The 21,079-nt window shown below is 35.1% G+C and overlaps 1 protein-coding gene across 3 annotated transcripts in view; it reads right to left on the bottom strand.

The window, feature by feature from the left end:
- Positions 1 to 12,145: 12,145 nt before the first annotated feature.
- Positions 12,146 to 21,079, bottom strand: part of LOC138692629 (zinc finger protein ZFP2-like) — a 36,504-nt gene continuing 27,570 nt past the window's right edge. The window contains exons 4-6 of one of the 3 annotated variants that reach the window (XM_069815687.1): positions 21,035 to 21,079; positions 16,803 to 16,927; positions 12,146 to 14,169 (exon numbers count right to left, since the gene is read on the bottom strand). The exon at positions 21,035 to 21,079 is cut by the window's right edge and continues 123 nt beyond it. In XM_069815687.1, the coding sequence (XP_069671788.1) occupies positions 12,435 to 14,169; positions 16,803 to 16,927; positions 21,035 to 21,079 (1,905 nt within the window). In that variant the 3' untranslated portion in view covers positions 12,146 to 12,434. The remainder of the gene's footprint in view (positions 14,170 to 16,802; positions 16,928 to 21,034) is intronic. The other 2 variants (XM_069815686.1, XM_069815688.1) reach the window with 2 other exon arrangements.

The raw sequence follows: 21,079 nt of genomic DNA, 5'->3' as shown, positions 1-21,079 counted from the left end.
TGTTATATCTGAAAAGTTTTGTTTGGATATTTTAATGTGAAAGTGTTACAACTCAAAAAAAAAAAAAAAACACATACATGTTGCATACAACAAATACCGACAAAATAAGTAGGTATTTGAATATACTTTCATAACAATAAAGAATATATATATATATATATATATATATATATATATATACATTTTCATTGTTGTGCCACGATTCTCTGATTTACCAGCTACAATTGAAAACTTTAGATGGCTCTACTGTAAAATCTCTATTTTTGAGTTCTAACAGTCTTACTCTAATTTTATGTTCGAATAGTCACTGAAAACGAAAGTTCGTGGTAACTTCCTAATGTGACAACACTGACGGTCCAAACATAATTAAACAAACATAAAAACTGTGTGTCTTTTCTTAATAAAACTCATCACATAACACAAATAATATACTAATTTTAGGTTCGAATATTCATTGAAAATGAAAGTTGGTGCGAACTTCCTAATGTGGCAACACTGATGGCCCAGGCTGTGGCAATATGGCAGATTCAAACTTTTTTTTTTTTTTTTTGGCCCAGCCAAAAGTGTCATTGTTTTGATATTGCTGGTTATTTGGGTGCCAGTTATCGAGGGATTTTACTGTATATGTATGACTTGTGATTCCCTGTCTTCATTATGTCTGTGGACTTCCCCCTGGCCTCAACCCCACTTTAGTTTTCATAAGGGACACACTCACGGACCGGAGAACGCGAATTCGATTATGCGCACTGTTCAAAACATACAGAGGTGAGCCTGCCTGGACAGAAATAAAAAATAGGTTGCGACCGCCAATTACTCTTCAAGGAACGACCACTCATATAAATTGAGGGAAAGAAGGCAGAGGACGGACACTGGAAAGTTTTCTTTTCTCAATCGTACTATCAAGGACTGGAATGCTTTACCTGCAGACTTACTAAAGGCTTTACCAATAACCAAAAATGTATTTAAAAATAGGCTTACGGACTTTACTAATAGACGGTAGTATATTATACACACTATTTAAAGGGTGTAATTGATATCTTGTTATTTGAAGTGTTCTATCAGTGAGGAAGTGTGTTGTGTCAGTGAAGTGTGTAGTGTCAGTGAAGTCTATTGTGTAAGTGAAGTGTGCTGGTGTCAGTGAAGTGGCTGTGCAAAGTATTTGAACAGTGAAATGGTTAGAAGTGTTAGTGAAATCAGGTAGAATCAGTGCAGTGAGTGAGTTGACAGCGAAATAAGTGTAGTGCCGAAAGGTACTTGTGCAGATATGAACCTGTCAGACTCGTGGGTCTTAGTTCGAGCTTAGGGTTAAGATGCAAATTAGATTTACTTTAAATGTTATTTTAAGTGACCATGCTTCATTTTAATTTAGGATGCTCCTTGTTATTATTTTATTATTATTATTATTATTATTATTATTATTATTATTAATATTGTGACAGCGACGTGAGATTCGAACTCACGACCAGCGTCCCGCAAGAGAGCAGATCGCGCGGAGCACTGAGGGATGGCGCACGGCGGAGAGAAGAGAGGGGGTGTGTTACGTCAACGCGACGAGAGTGCGCGCGCATCTGGTGCTGGTAGAGAGGAGAGGGCTCTGGATTTTTCTGGAGTGCAATCTCTAGAGACGCGTGGAACTTTCGAGGCTACGTCGGTGATGCTATAAAAGAAGAAACGTCAGCGAACTCGAGTAGCAGAGTTTCAGTTATTCAGTCAGTGAGTAAGCCAGAGCAAGCAAGCCAGTCTTGTGTACCGGAGTTCGGCTCGAGTGTGCGTCCGCAACTGTGACAGCATCCGAAGGCCTGAGTTCGAGTGCAGTGGACCGCAGTGGAGGGTCCTGAGTTCGAGTGCAGTGGACCGCAGTTGGAGGGACCTGAGTTCGAGTACAGTGAACTGTCTCTGAAGGACTGTGGTTCGAGATACTGTGAACTCGAGTGACTGAGCTAGAAGAACTGTGAACTGAGAACTGATAGTTCTGATTTGTAAATAGTGCTTTGTAAATATTAGTTAAGATTAACAGTTCATTGTTGTTCGTAATAGTCCAAGTAAATTGTCATTGCCGTCAGTGGAGTGCTATAACGAATACTGTGTTGAGTGAAAATCCTATTGTTGACGAGAGCGTTTAAGGTGAATTGTAGAAAGGAATTATTGTTGGAAGAATAAAATCCTATTGTTGAGTGGAAATAAAATTCACAATATTATTATTAATTATTGTTTGTTATTATTAATTGTCATTATTGGGTGTAATTAGCAGACATCGGATTCTAGGGCAAATGCCTATTTTGTTTCTTGAGGAGAAAAGTAAAAATAATTATTAATATTTGTGTTTCATGGCAATTGAAAGGTATTCAAAGAGTTTTATAGTGCCCTAAAATGACCTAAAACGGTTATTAGAGCCTAATTTGTTAATATTCGCCTAAAAATGCCTAACTCACTGTTAAGTTTCGCATTTTACTCTTACTTTTTATAATTTATACATGCATTCACTGCGAAATTTAAGGCATTTAAAAAGTGGAAAGTTTGCTTCACACCGGCCATGAAACCATTGATAAAGGAAACAAAATGTTTTGAATCTCACGACACTCGCAATAGATTTCACCGAATTTAACATGTTTGGAGGCATAAATGCCGACAAAGAACCAACCTTAGTTTTGAAGCAGGCAACAATCACAACATGTGCTGCTACCGATTCAGAGATATACTATACTATAAAAATGACTGTTTTCGGTCTGAAACCGATTAGCTGTACTGCCCTTCAGAGTGTCATAAAATCACAATTTTTGGAGAAAGAGTGCTTTTGAAATATTTATGAAAAGTCGTAAAACTGCGAATTAGTAGGGTAAACCGTTACAAAATATTTAAAAGAATGGCCCTCCTAGTGTTAACACTACCAGGAAATGCAACAATAAGTGGAACTTTGTATTTTTGTCCAATTGAATCTCAATAACAACGGTTCATTTGAATGCTCGTTAACAGTTGCTCTTTCCCTCACCTTATTTGTGTTGAGAAGTTTTGAGCGGTAGGACGTTTTCCTGTGAAGTTTAACGCGATAATGCCGAAAAATATAAGTGCAAAATCTACATTCATCCGGCAATGGCTAACAGAATATTCAGAATTCACTTATGATGGAAAAATAATATTCTGCAAGATTTGTAGCAAACAGGTATGTAACAATAGTTGAAATATATAAATTCTATTAATTTTAATGAGTAGGCCTATAATATTTATACATTGACTGAGCTATCCTGAGGTATAATTCTTTTTAAGACCACTACACTTTAACCTTTTAAATTCCGATAGTTAAAGTATTTGCAGGTCATTAAAATTTTGATTGTTCGAACCCACTAACTTTGTGATAGAAATACGGCAATACAACAATTAGGATTAGGTATAAATGTTCCAGTAAGTTTTGATGTTTCTATTGTACCTAATTTAAAATTTGCGCCTCTCACATCAGTTTCGGTTGAAAGAAGTTTTTCTGCTTTCAAAATGATTCTCAGTGACAAAAGGCAAAGGTTAACTGTGGAGAATTTAGAAAAAATTCTGGTGGTGTACTGTGCAGATAATTATAATAAAGTCTGAGCATGGAACTGAATTTCAATAACTTAAAATGAGTAATCTTGATATCAATAATCATTATTTCATTAGTTTCAATATATTAAATTTGTGCAGCTCTCTTTATAAATATAATATAGTATTCTTTTTTAATGTTTAAACATACTTTTTTGTGCGTATTTTAGTGTATAACTAAAAATTTCTGTGAAAGAAATAAGTATGATACCTTGATGTGCCTAAAATGCCTATTTTCATTAAAATAGAGCCTAATTTTACAAATTTTGAGCTTATTTTAGGCGCCTAAAACTGCAATTTTTAGTGCCTAAAAATCCGATGTCTAGTAATTAGTTACCACTGCCACCAGGTATATACCCATTTGCAGTGTGAATAAATACATACACACATACACATAACTCTATCAATCACTCAATCAAAAGTTCTACATTGTATTGAATGTGGTCTATCACTGTCTGGGAAAATTGTTTTGTGTAGATAATTTTCAAATAAAATTTATTTTTAAATTCTGATTCATTTTGAATTATATGCGTTTAGTTTTCGTAACTGTCTAATACAAAATTATGTATTGTGTACATGGTGGCCATTTTATCAGCAATCAGTTCATCCAGTGATCAGGGTAAGACGTGAGTGATATTTGTACAATATTATTGTTGTTAACTACTGCTGAATTCTTGGCAATAAAGCCATTACCTTTTTTGCTCTCCAATATTTCTCACACCACTGTGGGTTTAGAGGAAAGGGCTGGACATCACTGAAGATGATTCTGATCCATTTCTTCCTGAAGGCTGCACAATGGACAAAGTGGTGAAGAAAAAACTATTTTGTTCAAGTGTTTTGGCAACCAGTCATACCCTGTGAGTAATTGAATGGATGCAACTGCATCAGTACAATTATAAAATTTAGTAAAATCAACAATCTAAAAAAAAAAAAAAATTGCTTAACAAGAGTAAAATTTTCTGTAAAATTTATAACTACAGCAGCACAAATGATAAAAACTTAGGAAAATAAATAAGCTAAAAAAATTTGCTTAATATATGGGAAAAATTTGCAGAATAATATAGAAATGTATAAGTAAAATTATAAAACTTAAAATTTTCATCATTGTATACTCTGCACACCCCAAACTGCAGCCTCTGTACTCAACCATGAATTCTGGTCATCTCCAAAGTTCTTATCAAAAAATTAATGTGGGAGAGTATTGGGAAGTAAGGCAACTTCTGCAATAGGGATATCCAGAACGAGCACCAACAGATAGCGTGCGTGTACTTTGAGGAATGCACTCTGCATGTGCATTTGTTTTCCAGTATATAAACATTGAGGATTTACGTAATGTATTAGTATATTAAATACTCTTAAAAACAACTCAATATGCCAAATTTTTGTTGGGTTTGTATATGTAAAAACCAGGGAAGGCTTTTTGCCTTCAATCAGATCTCAAAAGATTCTGAATATATGCTTTAAACCTTAAAAATATATAACTAATTAAAGTGCGTCTCAAAAGTGGTAGCTATTAAAGAAAAAGAACAACTTCAAGTAAGGAATTTCTGACTGCGGTTTCATTTTGGAAGAGGACAAAGAAAAATTGTAATAACATATGCAACCTCGACAGCAAGCTATGTTAACTTAGATTATATTCAGTACTTATAGGAGCCTCTGAAGTTTACGCCTGTATTTTACAATGGGACAATACTTGGCCTACAATAAACTCTCGATTAACTGGGATGATTATTACCCAGGACGACCAGTAATGAAAAATAATATAGAGTTATAATTAATAATATAGTATAAAATAAGAAAGTAGGGGAACCTTAACTCTAAAAATCCATTTCGTGAATAATGCCTTTAATGTAGACTAATTTATTAAAACTATTTTAATTTCAAATTTTCAAAATCATCCTACTTAACCTCCTGAGTCCTGGGAGTATAAGTATACTATACTATACTTCATACATGATTATGATTTAAGATGTATGTGCAGAGACTCGAAGTATAGTGTAATATGCCTGCATTTGTGCCCTGACTGTATCCTGTAGATTTTTTTAGCATTTTTCTTCATGTCAGTGACTTTTTTCGTAAGTGTAGAATTATACTGAACTTTAAAAATAAAACAACAAATGTCTCAGAACTTAAGAGGATATTAAAAATTGCATGTGCTTAACCCACAAAACCCATGAATAATCATAATACTATTTCGATCATATCATCCTATTAAAAATTGGATTTGATCTTTCTGCAACTAGAGAAGAAATACGTGAAATTCAAGCATGACAGTCCCTTCCATTATAAAAAAAAGCACATTGATGGCTAAATATCCTGTTTTTCGCATATGGTACTTACAATACCAATGATTAAAGAGGCAATATTCATCTTCGACAAAGTTCCTATTTTTTTATTTGTGCACCTCATTTAGGTTCATGAACATTCAATTTACTCGTATCCAGTGGCATAGCATGAAATTTTGAGCAGGGGAAGCTAACTCAAGTTGTCTTTCATGTACATATGAGAAAACGTATTGCAAAAATATAGTCTTAAAATAAATAGTAGTCAGCAGTCGAAGATTGGTTGGAACCTCTTAACACCAATAAGGCACGACATCAAATGGTACGTAGTAAAATATGATTTCACGGTTTACACATATCTCTTAACAAATAGACACTTACACTGTATGTATAACATTAGCTCACTCCCTGTCATAGTTAGAGAAATCACAATATTAACGGTCAATAGATACAGTACATAAGTATGCGTCTGTCTTTTGGTTGTGTCCTTCATTGACAGCAAGGGAGTCGGTCATTTGTTTTTTAGATCACACTTTTGTTCATAAGTCAGTCTTGATAATAGAATTGTCCTAAAAATTCAAGTAAATTGGTGTCAGGAACTGTTGTTTCACTCATTATTTATTATATCAGCCACAATGCACACTAACACTTCAACTGAACACAACTCATGAAAAGGTATAACTCGGAAACTGAATTATTTTCAATGTCAAAGCTAGCTTCTTGTGATCCTTGCGACCAGGAGAGTTTAGTTAGAAAGAGATGGAAAATCTGCGGGGTGGGTTACAGAGAAGAATGCGTGGAAGAAACCAGTCTGCTTATAATTCAGTGGAGGGGATTGGAAGCTGGTGTGTGCAGGCTTCTTGTTTACTGCTGCATCACAAATCATCCTGAGCTGCTGCATCACAATTTTTAATGCGTAAATATAAATTCTATTAAAATTAATAAATAATTTTCTCCATAAACTGCAGGTTTATTATGAAATTATGATTAACTGGGGAAGCTGAGCTTTTTAGCTTACACTGACGCTGCGCCACTGCTCATATCTATATTCTGCATACTGCAGATTTCCCCATCCATCTCTTAAGGGGAATCACTCAGTATTATACAAGTTTACGCCATTATTTACTGTAAATTAAATTACATTATGTGGTAAGAAAATACTGAATTATATTAAATTATACTAGGTTATACAAAATAATTTTATAAATATAATTTTGACACACACAGAAAACCAACAAATGGGAGAACGTAATGAACTGTAGCATATGATATAATATATAACATGTTATGCTGCATGGAATTGTCCTGCCAGCTAATGGTAAAACTTCGCATAAGATATTATCATAGTCTAGTATATACAGTCACGAAGCTCAATACATAGTAAATATGCATCCATAGTTACTAACCACTAGGATTGCTAATATCGCCTCATTACATATAATGCGAAATAGTACTAGCACAGTCTATTGTTCCTAGCACCCTCACAACTCAAAGGTTCGTGACTGTATATACTAGACTGTGATATTATCCCTATTACAGAACTTTTAAAGCACCTAACTTTGTTTTGTTTTTTTATAATTTTTATAGTATTGTACTAAGTTTCTTCATTTTATAAGCCAAATAACACGAGTTAAGTGCTTGTTGTATAATAGTACATTATGCAACGAGCCTATAATGGTAGTAATTAAGACGCGAGTATGTTTGTTTATGAAACGAGTGCAAGAGAGTTGCATAATTTTCATACGAGTGTCTTAATTACTATTATAGGCAAGTTTCATACGACTTTTTATGCTCGACCATATTTCTAACTTAAAAAAATTCATAAGTATTCATGTTATGGTTATGTAAGTGAGGAGTGGAACTGACCTGAATTGTGAGATGTGCGCAGACGCGAAAGTATTGATTTTTTCCAAGGCACGAACATCATTGACCTTGATATAATCTAGAGAATAACATGAACATAAGTCTTGATATAACCTGGAAATTGATTTAGAATTGAAAAACGAGATGACAAATTGAATTTATTTGAATATTATTTACAATTAACGCTAATTATTATAGTAACATAACATAACCTTCTGTGACAGAATTGGATTTCCAGCCTCTGTGACGTTTCGCTAATTGTCTTTCGATTGCTATCCGAGAATAATTGATAAAGGTACAATGGTGATTTCTCATTGGCTGAACAACTGAACTATAATGAATAGGGTACTTTAATGAGGTGCATTAAAGGGCTACTACCAGGTGTATAATTACTACATTTCGGTATGGCCGAGCATAAAAACATAAATGTACTTTGTTAGAAATTTCTAAATAAAAATTGTTATGCTGACAATACTAGTTATAAAATTTAGTAACTAAAAATGTGTTCTCACCAGGGTAGGCTTTGCATGCGGTGTTCCACATCACATATCTATATACAGACCAGGAAACTTGAATAAGCAGTCAAGAGTACTAAAAATGATCCATATTAGAGACAGAAAGAACTAAAGAAAGGAATTGTATGTAGTTATATGACTACATCTCTTGAAAAAAAAATTGCAGCAGGGTCTGAAAAAAAAAAGAGTACAACATAAACAAATGAAGTATTACATTCACACAATTGATTATGAATTTTGGATGAGGACAATGTTTGAAGGATCCCATACACGCAAAGACTTATCTGGAGGTGAGTCTGCACAAACCTAAATCCCCAGGCAAGTCTCATCGTGTACTGCTTGAAATTTTCCGACTGTAGCACTCTCCAAACTCAGTGGCAGAAAAAGTAAACACAAAAACAAAGAATACTGCGAACATGTGGTCGAGATTTCATGTTTCGTTTTAAGCAGTTCTCTGTAGCAAAATGGTGGCAAGCACAAATTTAAGCGAAATATTCGCAAAATTTTTTATTATTATTTGAAGCCCAGTAAAAGTTATTCTGACAGGTTTAATTACTAAAATATACTTCAAAATGAAGTGCAAATGTAAAACAGCAGAACCTTCTTTAGTTACAAGCTGGAGCATGGGTAGGTTTGGCAACACAGAGTGGAGGCGGGAGATTTTAAAGTGATATTGTATTTGCTCATTGCTTTCGTTATATGTAACGCGTATTTTTTCAATATTACTTCATGCACAAAGTAAGATCAAGATTCAGAGTAGTGATGTAAATTATTACGGGTTCGAAAATAGTGTTTATTGCAATCAATTAGTTATACTTCAGAATACGGCGTAAGTAAGCTACTTACATACAAAGGCTGCCACTTAAAGTAATTACAAAAAAACATGTTTTTATTGATAGTACTAAATAAATAAATAAAAAAGATATTCCTTGCACCGAAAATAATAAAATCAATAATGCAATAAAGACGTAAGTTCCTACGCAGTATTCTTAAGTTCCATTCAGTTAACAAATTTGTGGCTAGTAAATTGACAATGTTTTGCCGCTTAATGTTGTTTCGCCTCTGACGTGAAAGGTGTAGGATATCATATGCATTTTAATTTCATGTGATTATGTCGTGTTTTTCTATAAATATTTCAGATGTCCAGGAAGCCAGTTTTAGTTTGAACCTGGCCAGTCACCATAACAATACTGTTATCCTAAATTATTTCTTATAAACTTTTCAAAATATAATTTTAAATAAATATAACTACAGAAAACAAGCTAAGAATGTAAATTATGCAAATAGGCCTAAAATAAAATGTAAACCGAAGAAACTATCGACATACCTATTATAATAAAAGTATGAGGATGTAAATACAGTTAAGCCAAGTAAAAAAATCTATGAAAAAATGAAAAAAACATACCTTCAACATAATATGTAACAAAACGCAACATTATCTATTAAGTACATGTGTCAATTAGCGTAAACTCAGTGAACTTTAAATCCTCTAAAAAATACGAAGTGAAAAGAAACATGTTTATACCTAATTTATTACAAAATAAATAATATTAATAAACAAACCTTGAAAACCAACTAAGTGATTATATGCATCTATAAATTATAGGTAGTTCTGACGTATAGCAGGCATTCCGAATCTTCAACAAAACTGCAACATTTATGGGATCACAAAACAGCTGTTTAAAATGAATTTGAAAACCAACGGCGTAACTTTATTGATATAGGAGGCGAGACCCAACAATTTGGCTAGAATTCTGATACACACAAACCACAAATAAGACTACAAAAATGTAGTTATACAATATTTAATATTTAGTAGAATAGTCAATTACTTTGTCATCAATAACCGTAAAAATTCCTGAAGACTGCAACCATTTTATTTTCATTTACTGTCTTGTTTTTTATCACCAATGCGCATTTAGTTTATAATACATCAACAATTAATGTTTGGTACGACTGCGAACATAATTCCATCGACACACACTTATATTGTAACATTAATTTACATTGAAAATCGGCATTAGCACAAACATGTGTCCTGTATGGTTGGCCTCCGGGTGACAGTTAATTACAGTGTTGCAGATGTATGGCTCCGGCTTGTAACTAAAGAAGGCTCTGGAAACAGTGGAAAACATTTTGAAACATAATATTATACAGTACTGCAGTGGGACAAGACGCACAGCAAAGAAACAGACTTAATTGGCATGCTTCTCAGCTGATACTGACCCAGAAAGATGTTGAAGTGTGGAGGGGGAGAGCAGGGAGGTAGCATAGAGATAAAAATTAGTTCATTGCATTCGGAAAATGAAGTTACTACGCCAAAAAGTAAAAAAAAAAAACGCGAATTATCAGGAGTTGACTATACATTTCTTTCAATACAGTAATTTCCTGATGAACTATTAAGATATTTAGATTAAAATAGTTCATCAGTAATTCGATTATGTGTTAAAAGAGTGTATTCAAGAATGAATAACAGTAATTTAGGTAGGATGATGATTGTAATAGAAATAATACAATGTAGGCCACTAATAATATAATGTAGGTCATGCAAGGCTGTCATGGGAACCAAGCAGTTCATTGTTTTGTTTTTTTTATCCAATGCCACCAGATCAGCGAATAGGGATTATAAAGAATGGACACTGAGCAAATTTTCCTGTGTTTTGTTTCTCTGTGCGCCAGCGGCTAGTTCCACTTTCAAGTGCTAGAGGTAGTGTAATCGAGCTTACGCTAAGATAATAGAGTTGAGACACAGGATCCAAACATCGCCTACCTCATTGCATAATCCAGTAACGCTTTGCTTCAAATAAATTCAAGTTAACAGCTTTTCCTTATTTCTCAGTGACAAACTAGTTGTAATAATAATATTTTATATTTCAGATATCATAAATTATATTATAAAAGAATATAATACATCATAAAATTAAGTATCGAATTCGTTTAATATTTGTATATAATATTATATAGGTATATGGTTTTACTTCTCGTAAGAGTTTTGTTTTTCCATTTTCAGCGCTATCAAATCATTACATATTTTAATTGTTGTTGGGGTCAACGTCTCAACTCTCATTATAAAGGAACTCTAGAGTCTAGATATTACAGTTAATGAAGGATTTTTTATTTTATGGATCCAATTTATTTTATTTGAGTACATAATGTACCTAGATGTATTAATTATATGTGTTATATTTCCGCTGTGTCGATTGCTAGCTGGTTTGATGTCAGCGCCAACTCTAGGGAGAAAGCAGAATCTGACGCTCTAGCTGGCTTGAAGGTCATTGAAATCGGTCCGGCTACATCAAAGGTACCGACACGAAGTGTCTATTCTTTATAATCTCTATTCGCTGACCAGATTGTCTTTTCGACATTTCTGGTCTTCTCTCCTGGCCGTGGCTTAGTTGTAACCCACTTCTGAGGTTGGGGCGCCTGGAAGGCGGAGATACATTACCACGATGATGTGATAGGATGATTATGATAATGTGGTGCCAGGAGAGATCTTAAATCTAAACTTAACCTAAATTCCAGACCATGGACAAACACAGGAATAATCCCCACTTACGAATTATAAATGAGGCAGTAGAGCAAGTGGACAGCTTCAAATACTTGGAGTGTACTATAAGCAGTCAAGGCTGGTTCACAACAAACCGGGAATGAGAACCAGAATGAAAACGAGAAGCAGAGGACGTGAATATGAAAATTTTTGATTCACAATAAACCGAGAACATAGACGACTATGCATGTCAATAACGATATGTAAAGTCGATATTACGCATTCTGATGTTATTTGTATATAATTGACCAATGACGTTCTCTCACGAGTGCAAGGCAGCCAACATAAACACAGGTTAACAAACTTCGAAATTTCAACTGAAGCAGTTCATTGTTAATTGTTATTTAAGAAATGTAGATATGTGTAGAATTGTGTATTAAATAAAACCTTTTTATAAGCAAAACTTCATCAATGACGTAAGTACAATGATATCCTTTTAAAAAGATTTTACTTTAATGAAAAACAACTTTACTATCTTACACTAGTATTAGATTGTTTTAAAATTTATTCCAACCTTAATTTTTACAAGAGAAAATATAAATTAGAATTAATTATTCTATAATTTGAGAAACTGCTGTCTCAAAATTAAGTTAAATTCTATTATAATAATATAAAAACCGATATATACATAGATTTGTGACTTACTGCTTAAATGAAGACTTACGACATTCTTGCACTAATTTCTGTTTGTATTTCTGACTGAATTTCAGTCTCTACCTCCACAATGGGCATATCGATAAGAAACTCACTCGTAATCTCAGAATCACTAAGACCCAGTCCTTCTATATGTTCAATTTCCATAATAACTCGTTCCTCTTTCACTTTGTTTACTGATATGGGCCTGTCTCTGTTGTGTGTTTTGGTGTGTTTTAGCATATCCCCCTTTTGAGCAAATGCTCGTCCGCACAGAGGACATCGATGCGGTTTCTCTCCGGTATGCGTTTGCTTATGAACAATTAAGGACTGAAGTCTTTTAAACTTTCGTTCACAGTAGGGACAAGCGTGAGGAAATTCGTCCCTATGAAGGGCAGCATGCTGTTTCAGAGTGAACGAGCTACGAAATGTTTTACCACACGTAGTACATTGGTACGGCCGTTCGCCTGTGTGTATACGCATGTGCACTCGGTACGGATCCACAGCTACAAAACGTTTACCGCAAACCTCGCAATCAAAAGGTTTCTTTTCTCCGGTGTGTTTTGCCAGATGGTATTTAAGTGTCAACTCTGAGCGCATTCTTTTTCCACACACAACACACTCGTGGGGCAGATCTTCTCCCGGCTGAATATCTGATGAAACATGCTTCTTTTTATGTTGGTTCAGGTTCCCTAGTCTGTTGTACGCCGCCCCGCATGTGTCGCATTTGTGAGGTTTAACTCCTGAATGACTCAGCTTATGCTGCTTCACCAAAGCCTTGCTGTAAAACGCTCTGCCACAAATATCACACGCAAAGTTCTTTGTCGTCGAATGCATCAGCATGTGCTTGGTGACAGATGTATTGTCCTTGAAGCTCTTTCCACACGTCGGACACGAACAAGGCCTATCGTTGGAATGAGTTCTCATGTGGACTCTCATACTCTGAGAATTCGAAAGAACTTTTCCACACAAGTAGCACAAGACATTTCTGTCATCTGTATGTATTTTTTCATGTCTCCACATTGCATTCCTATTCGTACATGTCTTATTACAAATAGTACAGGTAAGAGACTTTATCTGATTATGGCTGCTACGTCTGTGACGAAGCAATTCTTTCTTGAAGTGAAAGCTAATGCCGCAAGTTTCGCATATAAATGGTTTTTCATTGGTATGAAGTCTTCGATGAACTTCTAATTGGCTTTTTATTTGGTAATGAGCACCACAGAACTCGCAGATGTTTTCTGCCGGTATATGTTGTTCTTTCACGTGTTTTCTCAAAGGTTTCTTCCCACTGAATACTTGACCACATTCATCACATTCAAACTGCTCTCGTTTGCATTTCTTCTGTAGCAGAGAAATTTCTTTTTCGTCTTTCTCATTAAAAATGTGTTCTGTGATTTCGTGAATAAGTAACTTATGAGGTTCACTGTATTCTTTCTTACAAGCTGAACACTTATACACCTTCGTCTCCCGTGGTACCTCGACCTCTTCTGTACAGCCATTCGAATCCTCATTAGTGGGTGACCATGGTTCTTCTAGTTTTACTTGCACTGGTAGTTCTTGATCTGTGTAGATCTCATTGTTGCTATGAGTAGAGTCACATGAATCTTCTAATATTTCCACTGTCACATCATGCGTTTCTTCTGCTAGCAACTCAACTGACTCCTGTTCGGTTTCTGTGTCACCTGCATCCTTTTCTATTTCAGAAAGTTGAGTTTCCTCTGACGAATAGACTTGGCTTTGCCTCTGGTCTGAATGTTCTCTGAAAGGATACAAAACAAAGTACACACTCAGTTCAGTTAGTACAGGTTTGATTCTTTCGTGTGCTCCCTGGCTGCAGTATACAGAGTGTTATGAGTAGGGCTAGGATTTTGATGACTTATAAATCATGAAAAAATGTCCTAAAAACAATGCATTTATGACCTAAAAATCGTTAAAAAATGCCCTTAAAAATTGATTTTATATAATTGGCTTAGTAGGAAAAGAGGTTTTGTACTACTTAATATTTAGACTAGTAATCAAATCAAATTTTACATAATTTTTTCTAAGAAGTAGAGTAAACGCAAGAAGAGCTTGCCACGGTAAGCTGCGCGAACTTTAGGAAATGTTCGGGTGCACTCGACCTCGCTTCAATTCGGTTGGCAAACTGTCGACAGTTCTCAGTCGTCTGCTGGCTTGATGTTTCGAGTGAGATTTATCACAGCGCATGTAACGGAACCTAAACTTTGTTGCAGAGTAACTAATAACATAACATTGTAACTAATAACATAACATTGTTGAAAATACAGAAGCGCGAATTTTTTTACACATAAAATCACTGAATGAAATGACAAAGATGTTATAAGAAATATGTAATAATTGATATTTGACGTTGTAATAAAACACTAATAACTAATACTATGTGATTTTATTAAAATGTTCCGATAACTAGGGTACTATGGTCGGTTTATTTTAATCTGTATATACTCCTTATGTTACGAGCAGAGCCTGTTTCATTTTTCATAACTTTATGAACGTTATAAATAATTCCCTAGTTTGACTGTGTAATGTTTTATTAGCACTTCCTAATTTAGAGCCAAACGAGGGGCATTGTTAAGGACATAGAATATTATACAGAACTCTGTTATTTAACAAACACACTTTGAACTACATAAAACTACTGATATCAGGGATAAAACGCAGAATATGTAACGCATATGCTGGCTTCTACCCGCTCTGCACAGCAACACTCCACGATACGAACAGTTCAAGACCGCGCTTTCGAATGTGCCCTGTAATCAGCATTAGGTATGATTCATAGCAGCTCTGTAACGAGCATGGCGGCATGAGGACCGAATGGGCAAGCTTTCTTTGCGCTTCCTCTACACTTTAATTAATTATTTTACCCGATGCAGTTTCCATGTATGATCGTTCACCTCTGTGTCGGCATGTGGACGTGAGGTCAGCAGTCAGCTGGTCGGTCTTGGCCCTTCATGGGCTGTAGCGCCATGGATTTACTTTACTTTCAGTTTCCATGTAGTCCATCACAAGGCCACACTTATCCGGAATTAGCAGGTATAGAGGAGTCTATGTATATTGAAGGGTGGTTGGACTGATCCATTACATGGGGTGTACTACGTTAGAAAAACGATTGTGTAGAAAAACGATTAAAGTATTATACAAAATAATGGGTATTAATGGACAAAATATGTAAAGAAAATATCAAAGGAAATAAACATCATTTTACATTAATAATGGGGATTTATGGCCAAAATTAAATGAAAATCCATTAAAAAATGACCGAATAAAACAAAAAATGCTCTTATGAGTTGAAACAGGCAAAAAATCCAAAAAATGCCCTAACAAATATCTCTTAAAACACTCAGTTTATCAAATAACATATAAATACTAAAGCAGCTATGTTTCTGGCTTACTAGAAAAAAGATGCAATTTCATCAAAATCCTAGCCCTAGTTATGAGTTTGAGTGCACAAATTTTAACAGGAGGTTCTTTGTATGAAATAGAACCAATACTTCCAATGAAATATTTTTCTACAATGCATAGTTCAACCAATAACATATAAATTGTGTGGAAAGTTTCGATGGCAATGTTTTCATATCTCTTAAAAATTTTAAGATTTACTATGAATATCGCAAAAGATATTAGAAAGATGAACAATTTATGTTTTTGTCTTTTTTGCATAAAGTGAACAGTTTATTCGCAAATTAAAGCTCAAATTTTATTATCTGTACATCCTACATGACTAAATCATTAGTATTGTACATGACACGCTTTGTGTGAAACGTCTGTAGTGTAGAGATAGTCACCAGCATAACACGGACATTAACCATTCTTCCCATGCAGCCAACTTTCAAATCAGCTTTTTCATATGACTCAGGTCGTTTTTCCGTTTCATGCTTTAGGCATGTGATTGTTTTCATGCTAAGCCACCAGATGATAGCTTTCCAGCTTGATCTTCAACTGGGTGTGTGAGCACATGCACATACACACAGATATATATACATTTCTTTTTTAAATTTCATATAAGTAAAATACGTGAAAATGAGATGTGTTTCTTAATATCAATGATTTAAAAATATGAAGAGTTCGGGGGAAAAACGATCAATGTTACAGTTTTGTTAAGGTTGATGTCATTATCTAATTCAATGGATCACTACGAAATTTAATGTTCTTCTTATTATGAAAAATGGTAAAAAGGAGAATTATCACCATGAATACAGTAATCCTTTCCTTTATTTTCTATAGAAACAGCACTGCATCTTGCAGTTATAGACTCAATTAGATCATTACCTAATCTTTAACAGAAATGTGACATTCATCGTTTTTCCCACGAACTCTTCATATTGCTTATGCACTATTTGACATCTGACAGTATTGTAACATTGTAAAAATTACCTTTCTATGAAATGCCTAGGTGAACTATCTGGTGGATCAGATTTTACTGTCAGAAACTCTGTAAGGTCAGGTGGTAATCTTGAATCATCTACTTCGGGTGTGGATGATTTGGAATGTCTTTCAACCTGTAATAAATAATTATAAATTTGTACGTGCAATCCTATCAATGTAGTACACACATTTAATCAAATGTGCAATAAGCTCTTTATAACTCGATAAATTCCTGCCAATGATGACGCATAATGAAAAAAGTATATATATATATATATATATATATATATATATATATATATATATATATACAGGGTGTATCAAAAATACGTGTACAAACTTCAGGCATGGGTTCCTTACACCAAAAGAAGGAAAAAAGTTCATATGAACATATGTCCCATAATCCTTTGTTTCCCCGTTATTCATTTATTACTAAAAGTTTGCGTTCAACGGCCTTCGAGGTCCAACCTCAAAACTTCATTTCTTTATGCACTCATTCATAGAAGGCTGTGACTCGTTGTATCAGAAATGGACTGCAGATGGCGAAGTGTTGCCATGGAGACTTGTTTACATGTGTCATTTGTATTTAGTCTGTCTTCAACGTTGCAATTGTGAACGTGGAGTGAGTTAACGTGTTTCGTTCAACCATGGCAGGACGATATTCATTTCGTGAGCAGGCTGACATCATTTTTATGTATGGTCGCGCAAATGGTAATGGACGCGAGGCTGTACGGCTGTATCAGATGGCGTTTCCAGACTGAAGACAACCGAATCATCAAACCTTTGTTGCTGTGTATCGTCGAGTTGCTGAGACAGGAACCGTTGCACCACAGACTGGTGATTGAGGAAGACCAAGAGTTGTTCGTACGCCGAACCTCGAAGAAGACATTTTACACTGTGTCGAAGACGATCCAGGCATCAGTACAAGACAATTGGCTGTGGCAACTGGTACATCACACAGTACAGCATGGAGGGTACTTCACGAGCAGCTCTTGTATCCGTATCATATGCAACGTGTGCAGGACCTTTCGCCTGCCGATTATCCACCACGGGAGAACTTTTGCCGATGGTTTCTAGCACAAATAGCCAATCCATTGTTTCTCTCATCAGTTTTGTTTACAGACGAGGCAACGTTTGGGAGAGATGGAATTACCAATTTCCACAATGAACACGTATGGGCAGATCGTAATCCTCGTGCTGTATTTCAGGCTAGACATCAGCAACAATTTAGGATTAATGTGTGGGCTGGAATTGTAGATGACTGTCTGGTAGGTCCATATGTTGTACCAGCACGTCTTACAGGTGCTATCTACAGGGACTTTATCCAAAACACTCTTCCAAAATTACTGCACGAAGATGTGCCTCTGAACATAAGACAAAACATGTGGTTCATGCATGATGGGGCTCCAGCACATTTTAGTCGCCTTGTTCGAGATACACTGACTGGTGTCTACCATGACAGATGGATAGGCAGAGGAGGACCAGTTCAATGGCCAGCACGTTCTCCCGACCTCAATCCTTTGGATTTTTATCTTTGGGGGCACCTTAAACAATTGGTTTATGGAGCAGACATGCCGGATCAAGAAACTCTTCATCGACGTGTCATGGAAGCCTGCGAAACCATTCGACATCATCCCGGAGCATTTGAAAGGGTGCGACAGTCCATGATTCGACGAGTGCATGCATGTTTAGAAACAAGAGGAGAATATTTCGAGCATTGGTTATGAGTTTTGTGTGTTGGCACATTATGAGTGTACCAATGTGTTGAACAGTTCCTAACGGGGAAACAAAGGATTATGGGACATATGTTCATATGAACTTTTTTCCTTCTTTTGGTGTAAGGAACCCATGCCTGAAGTTTGTACACGTATTTTTGATACACCCTGTATGTATATATATATATATATATATATATATATATATATATATATATAAAGTTTCTTTTAAGTTATTACAATTTTTAATACAGGAAAATACCCACTTCAGAATTAGCTTTTATTAAAGTAACAAATATGAAGTGAATCGATGAATGCTTCATAGTTAGAGATCTATTTTTTGGTGAAATAAAACAGATGATTTCAGTGTTAAACGTACCACTATTTCAGTGGGTATTTTACGAAATAAGTTGTCAATTCAGTGTACATTTTGTGAAATTAGTTGCCAATTAAATGTTCTATGTTATGTTAAATATAAAACTTTTTTTTTTTTTTTTTTTTTTTGTTTACACGTATGAGCATTGCCAGAATATAAAATAAGCATGGTATTTATATCTGCACGAAGATTTGTATGAAAGTCAGTGAGTATTTTCGTGTATACACAGAAAACCCCTCTCACTGTCCACATCAGACTGATGTAGGGAACCACACTTCCTGCAAACAATTCACAACAAATTCATTGTGGTCCTCTACTAGCCCCTCAAAACTCTTCACAACAAAATATAGCCCCCTTGCGTAACTACTATAGCTTTTTTCGATATCCAATGAGATAGTAAAAGGGTGTGTACACTTGGTCAAAATGAAACTGGACAGCCTCTTGAGCAGTTAAAATTTTCTAAGTCCCTTCAGGTGAGCGCACAGTTCACTACGTAAACCTTCGTACGCTACTTTCGTTAACTCCATAATACACGGCGCTGACAAATGAAAGCTGCGACTCTTTTTCGATTATATACAGGACAAGATTGTTTGGCTGTCCATTTACATAAAATAATTATTTTAGTTTCTGTCAAATGCTTTTCCAATTCACTGCAGGCTAAAGCAAGGAGATGCACTATCACCTTTACTTTTTAACTTTGCTCTAGAGTAGGGCCTATGTCATTAAGGAAGTCCAGGATAACAGAGTGTTTCGAATTGAATGGGTTAGGTACATCAGCTGCTTGTTTATGCGGATGATGTAAATATGTTAGGAGAAAATCCACAAACTAGTAGGAAAAACACGGGAATTTTACTTGAAGCAAGTAAAGAGACAGGTTTGGAAGTAATCCCAAAAAGACAAAGTATATGATTATGTCTCGTGACCAGAATATTGTAAGAAATGGAAATATAAAAATTGGAAATTTATCCTTTGAAGAGGTGGAAAAATTCAAATATCTTGGAGCAACAGTAACAAATATAAATGATACTCGGGAGGAAATTAAACACGGAATAAATATGGAAAATGCCTGTTATTATTTGGATGAGAAGCTTTTGTCATCCAGTCTGCTCTCAAAAAAGCTGAAAGTTAGAATTTATAAAACAATTATATTACTAATTGTTCTGTACAGTTGTGAAACTTAGACTCTCACTTTGAGAGAGGAACAGAGGTTAAAGGCATTTGAGAATAAGATGCTTAGGAAAATATTTGGGGCTAAGAGAGATGAAGTGACAGGAGAATGGAGAAAATTACATAACACAGAACTGCACGCATTGTATTCTTCACCTGACATAATTAGGAACATTAAATCCAGACATCTGAGATAGGCAGGGCATGTAGCACATATGGGCGAATCCAGAGTGTCAGTTGAGAGGCCGGAGGGTAAAAGACTAATATTAAAATGGATTTGAGGGAGTGGGATATGACTGTAAAGACTGGATAAATCTTGCACAGGATAGGGACCGATGGGAGGGCTTATGTAAGAGCAGCAATGAACCTTCAGGTTCCTTAAAAGCCGTAAGTAAGTAAGTAAGTAAGTAAATATTTTTCCTACTCCTATTGTTTACTTTGTAAAGAAGATAATACTGTAATGGATATGACACACTTCAAGAACTGTAAAAATTTAACACCTATAGAGTTATCATTACGATACTGGGAAGCAAGAAGGTAAATGGAAGAACTCCAAGACGCCAAGCATTAGCAACCAAGCAACCATTGTTGTATTGTATCAAATGGCGTGAATGTTTATTTCAATCCATTTCTGAATTCTGCACTTATTTAGTGTCTTAATGGCGAACCCACAGGAATGTAGGCTAGCTGGACTCTTGTGCAATAAGCTAAGATAGATAACATTGTGACATTGCAGCATGCCTTTAGGTTCCCCAGTTTCAATGTCTGTGACTTCTTCTTGTGGGGTTACATAGAAGATAGACTGTTGCAATTTGAAACAAACTCTTGACAACATTATTTCAATCTTAATGACAACAAATACTGTTAATCTCATCACTAGCTACATAAATGATATTGGTCTATTACAATCTATCTTCAACATTTGTAATTTCTTTAGCAGCATAAAATTTGATTCCCGAAAACTGTAAGTGAAGAAAGATTACCTTAATCCTGTCAAAATTAGATGTTTTTTGTAACACATTCTGCAT

Source organism: Periplaneta americana, chromosome 17, assembly GCF_040183065.1.
Source record: "Periplaneta americana isolate PAMFEO1 chromosome 17, P.americana_PAMFEO1_priV1, whole genome shotgun sequence".
Taxonomy (NCBI): Eukaryota; Metazoa; Arthropoda; class Insecta; order Blattodea; family Blattidae; genus Periplaneta; species Periplaneta americana.
Note: the sequence above shows the minus strand (reverse complement) of the source record. Positions and strands in the feature narration are given on the sequence as shown.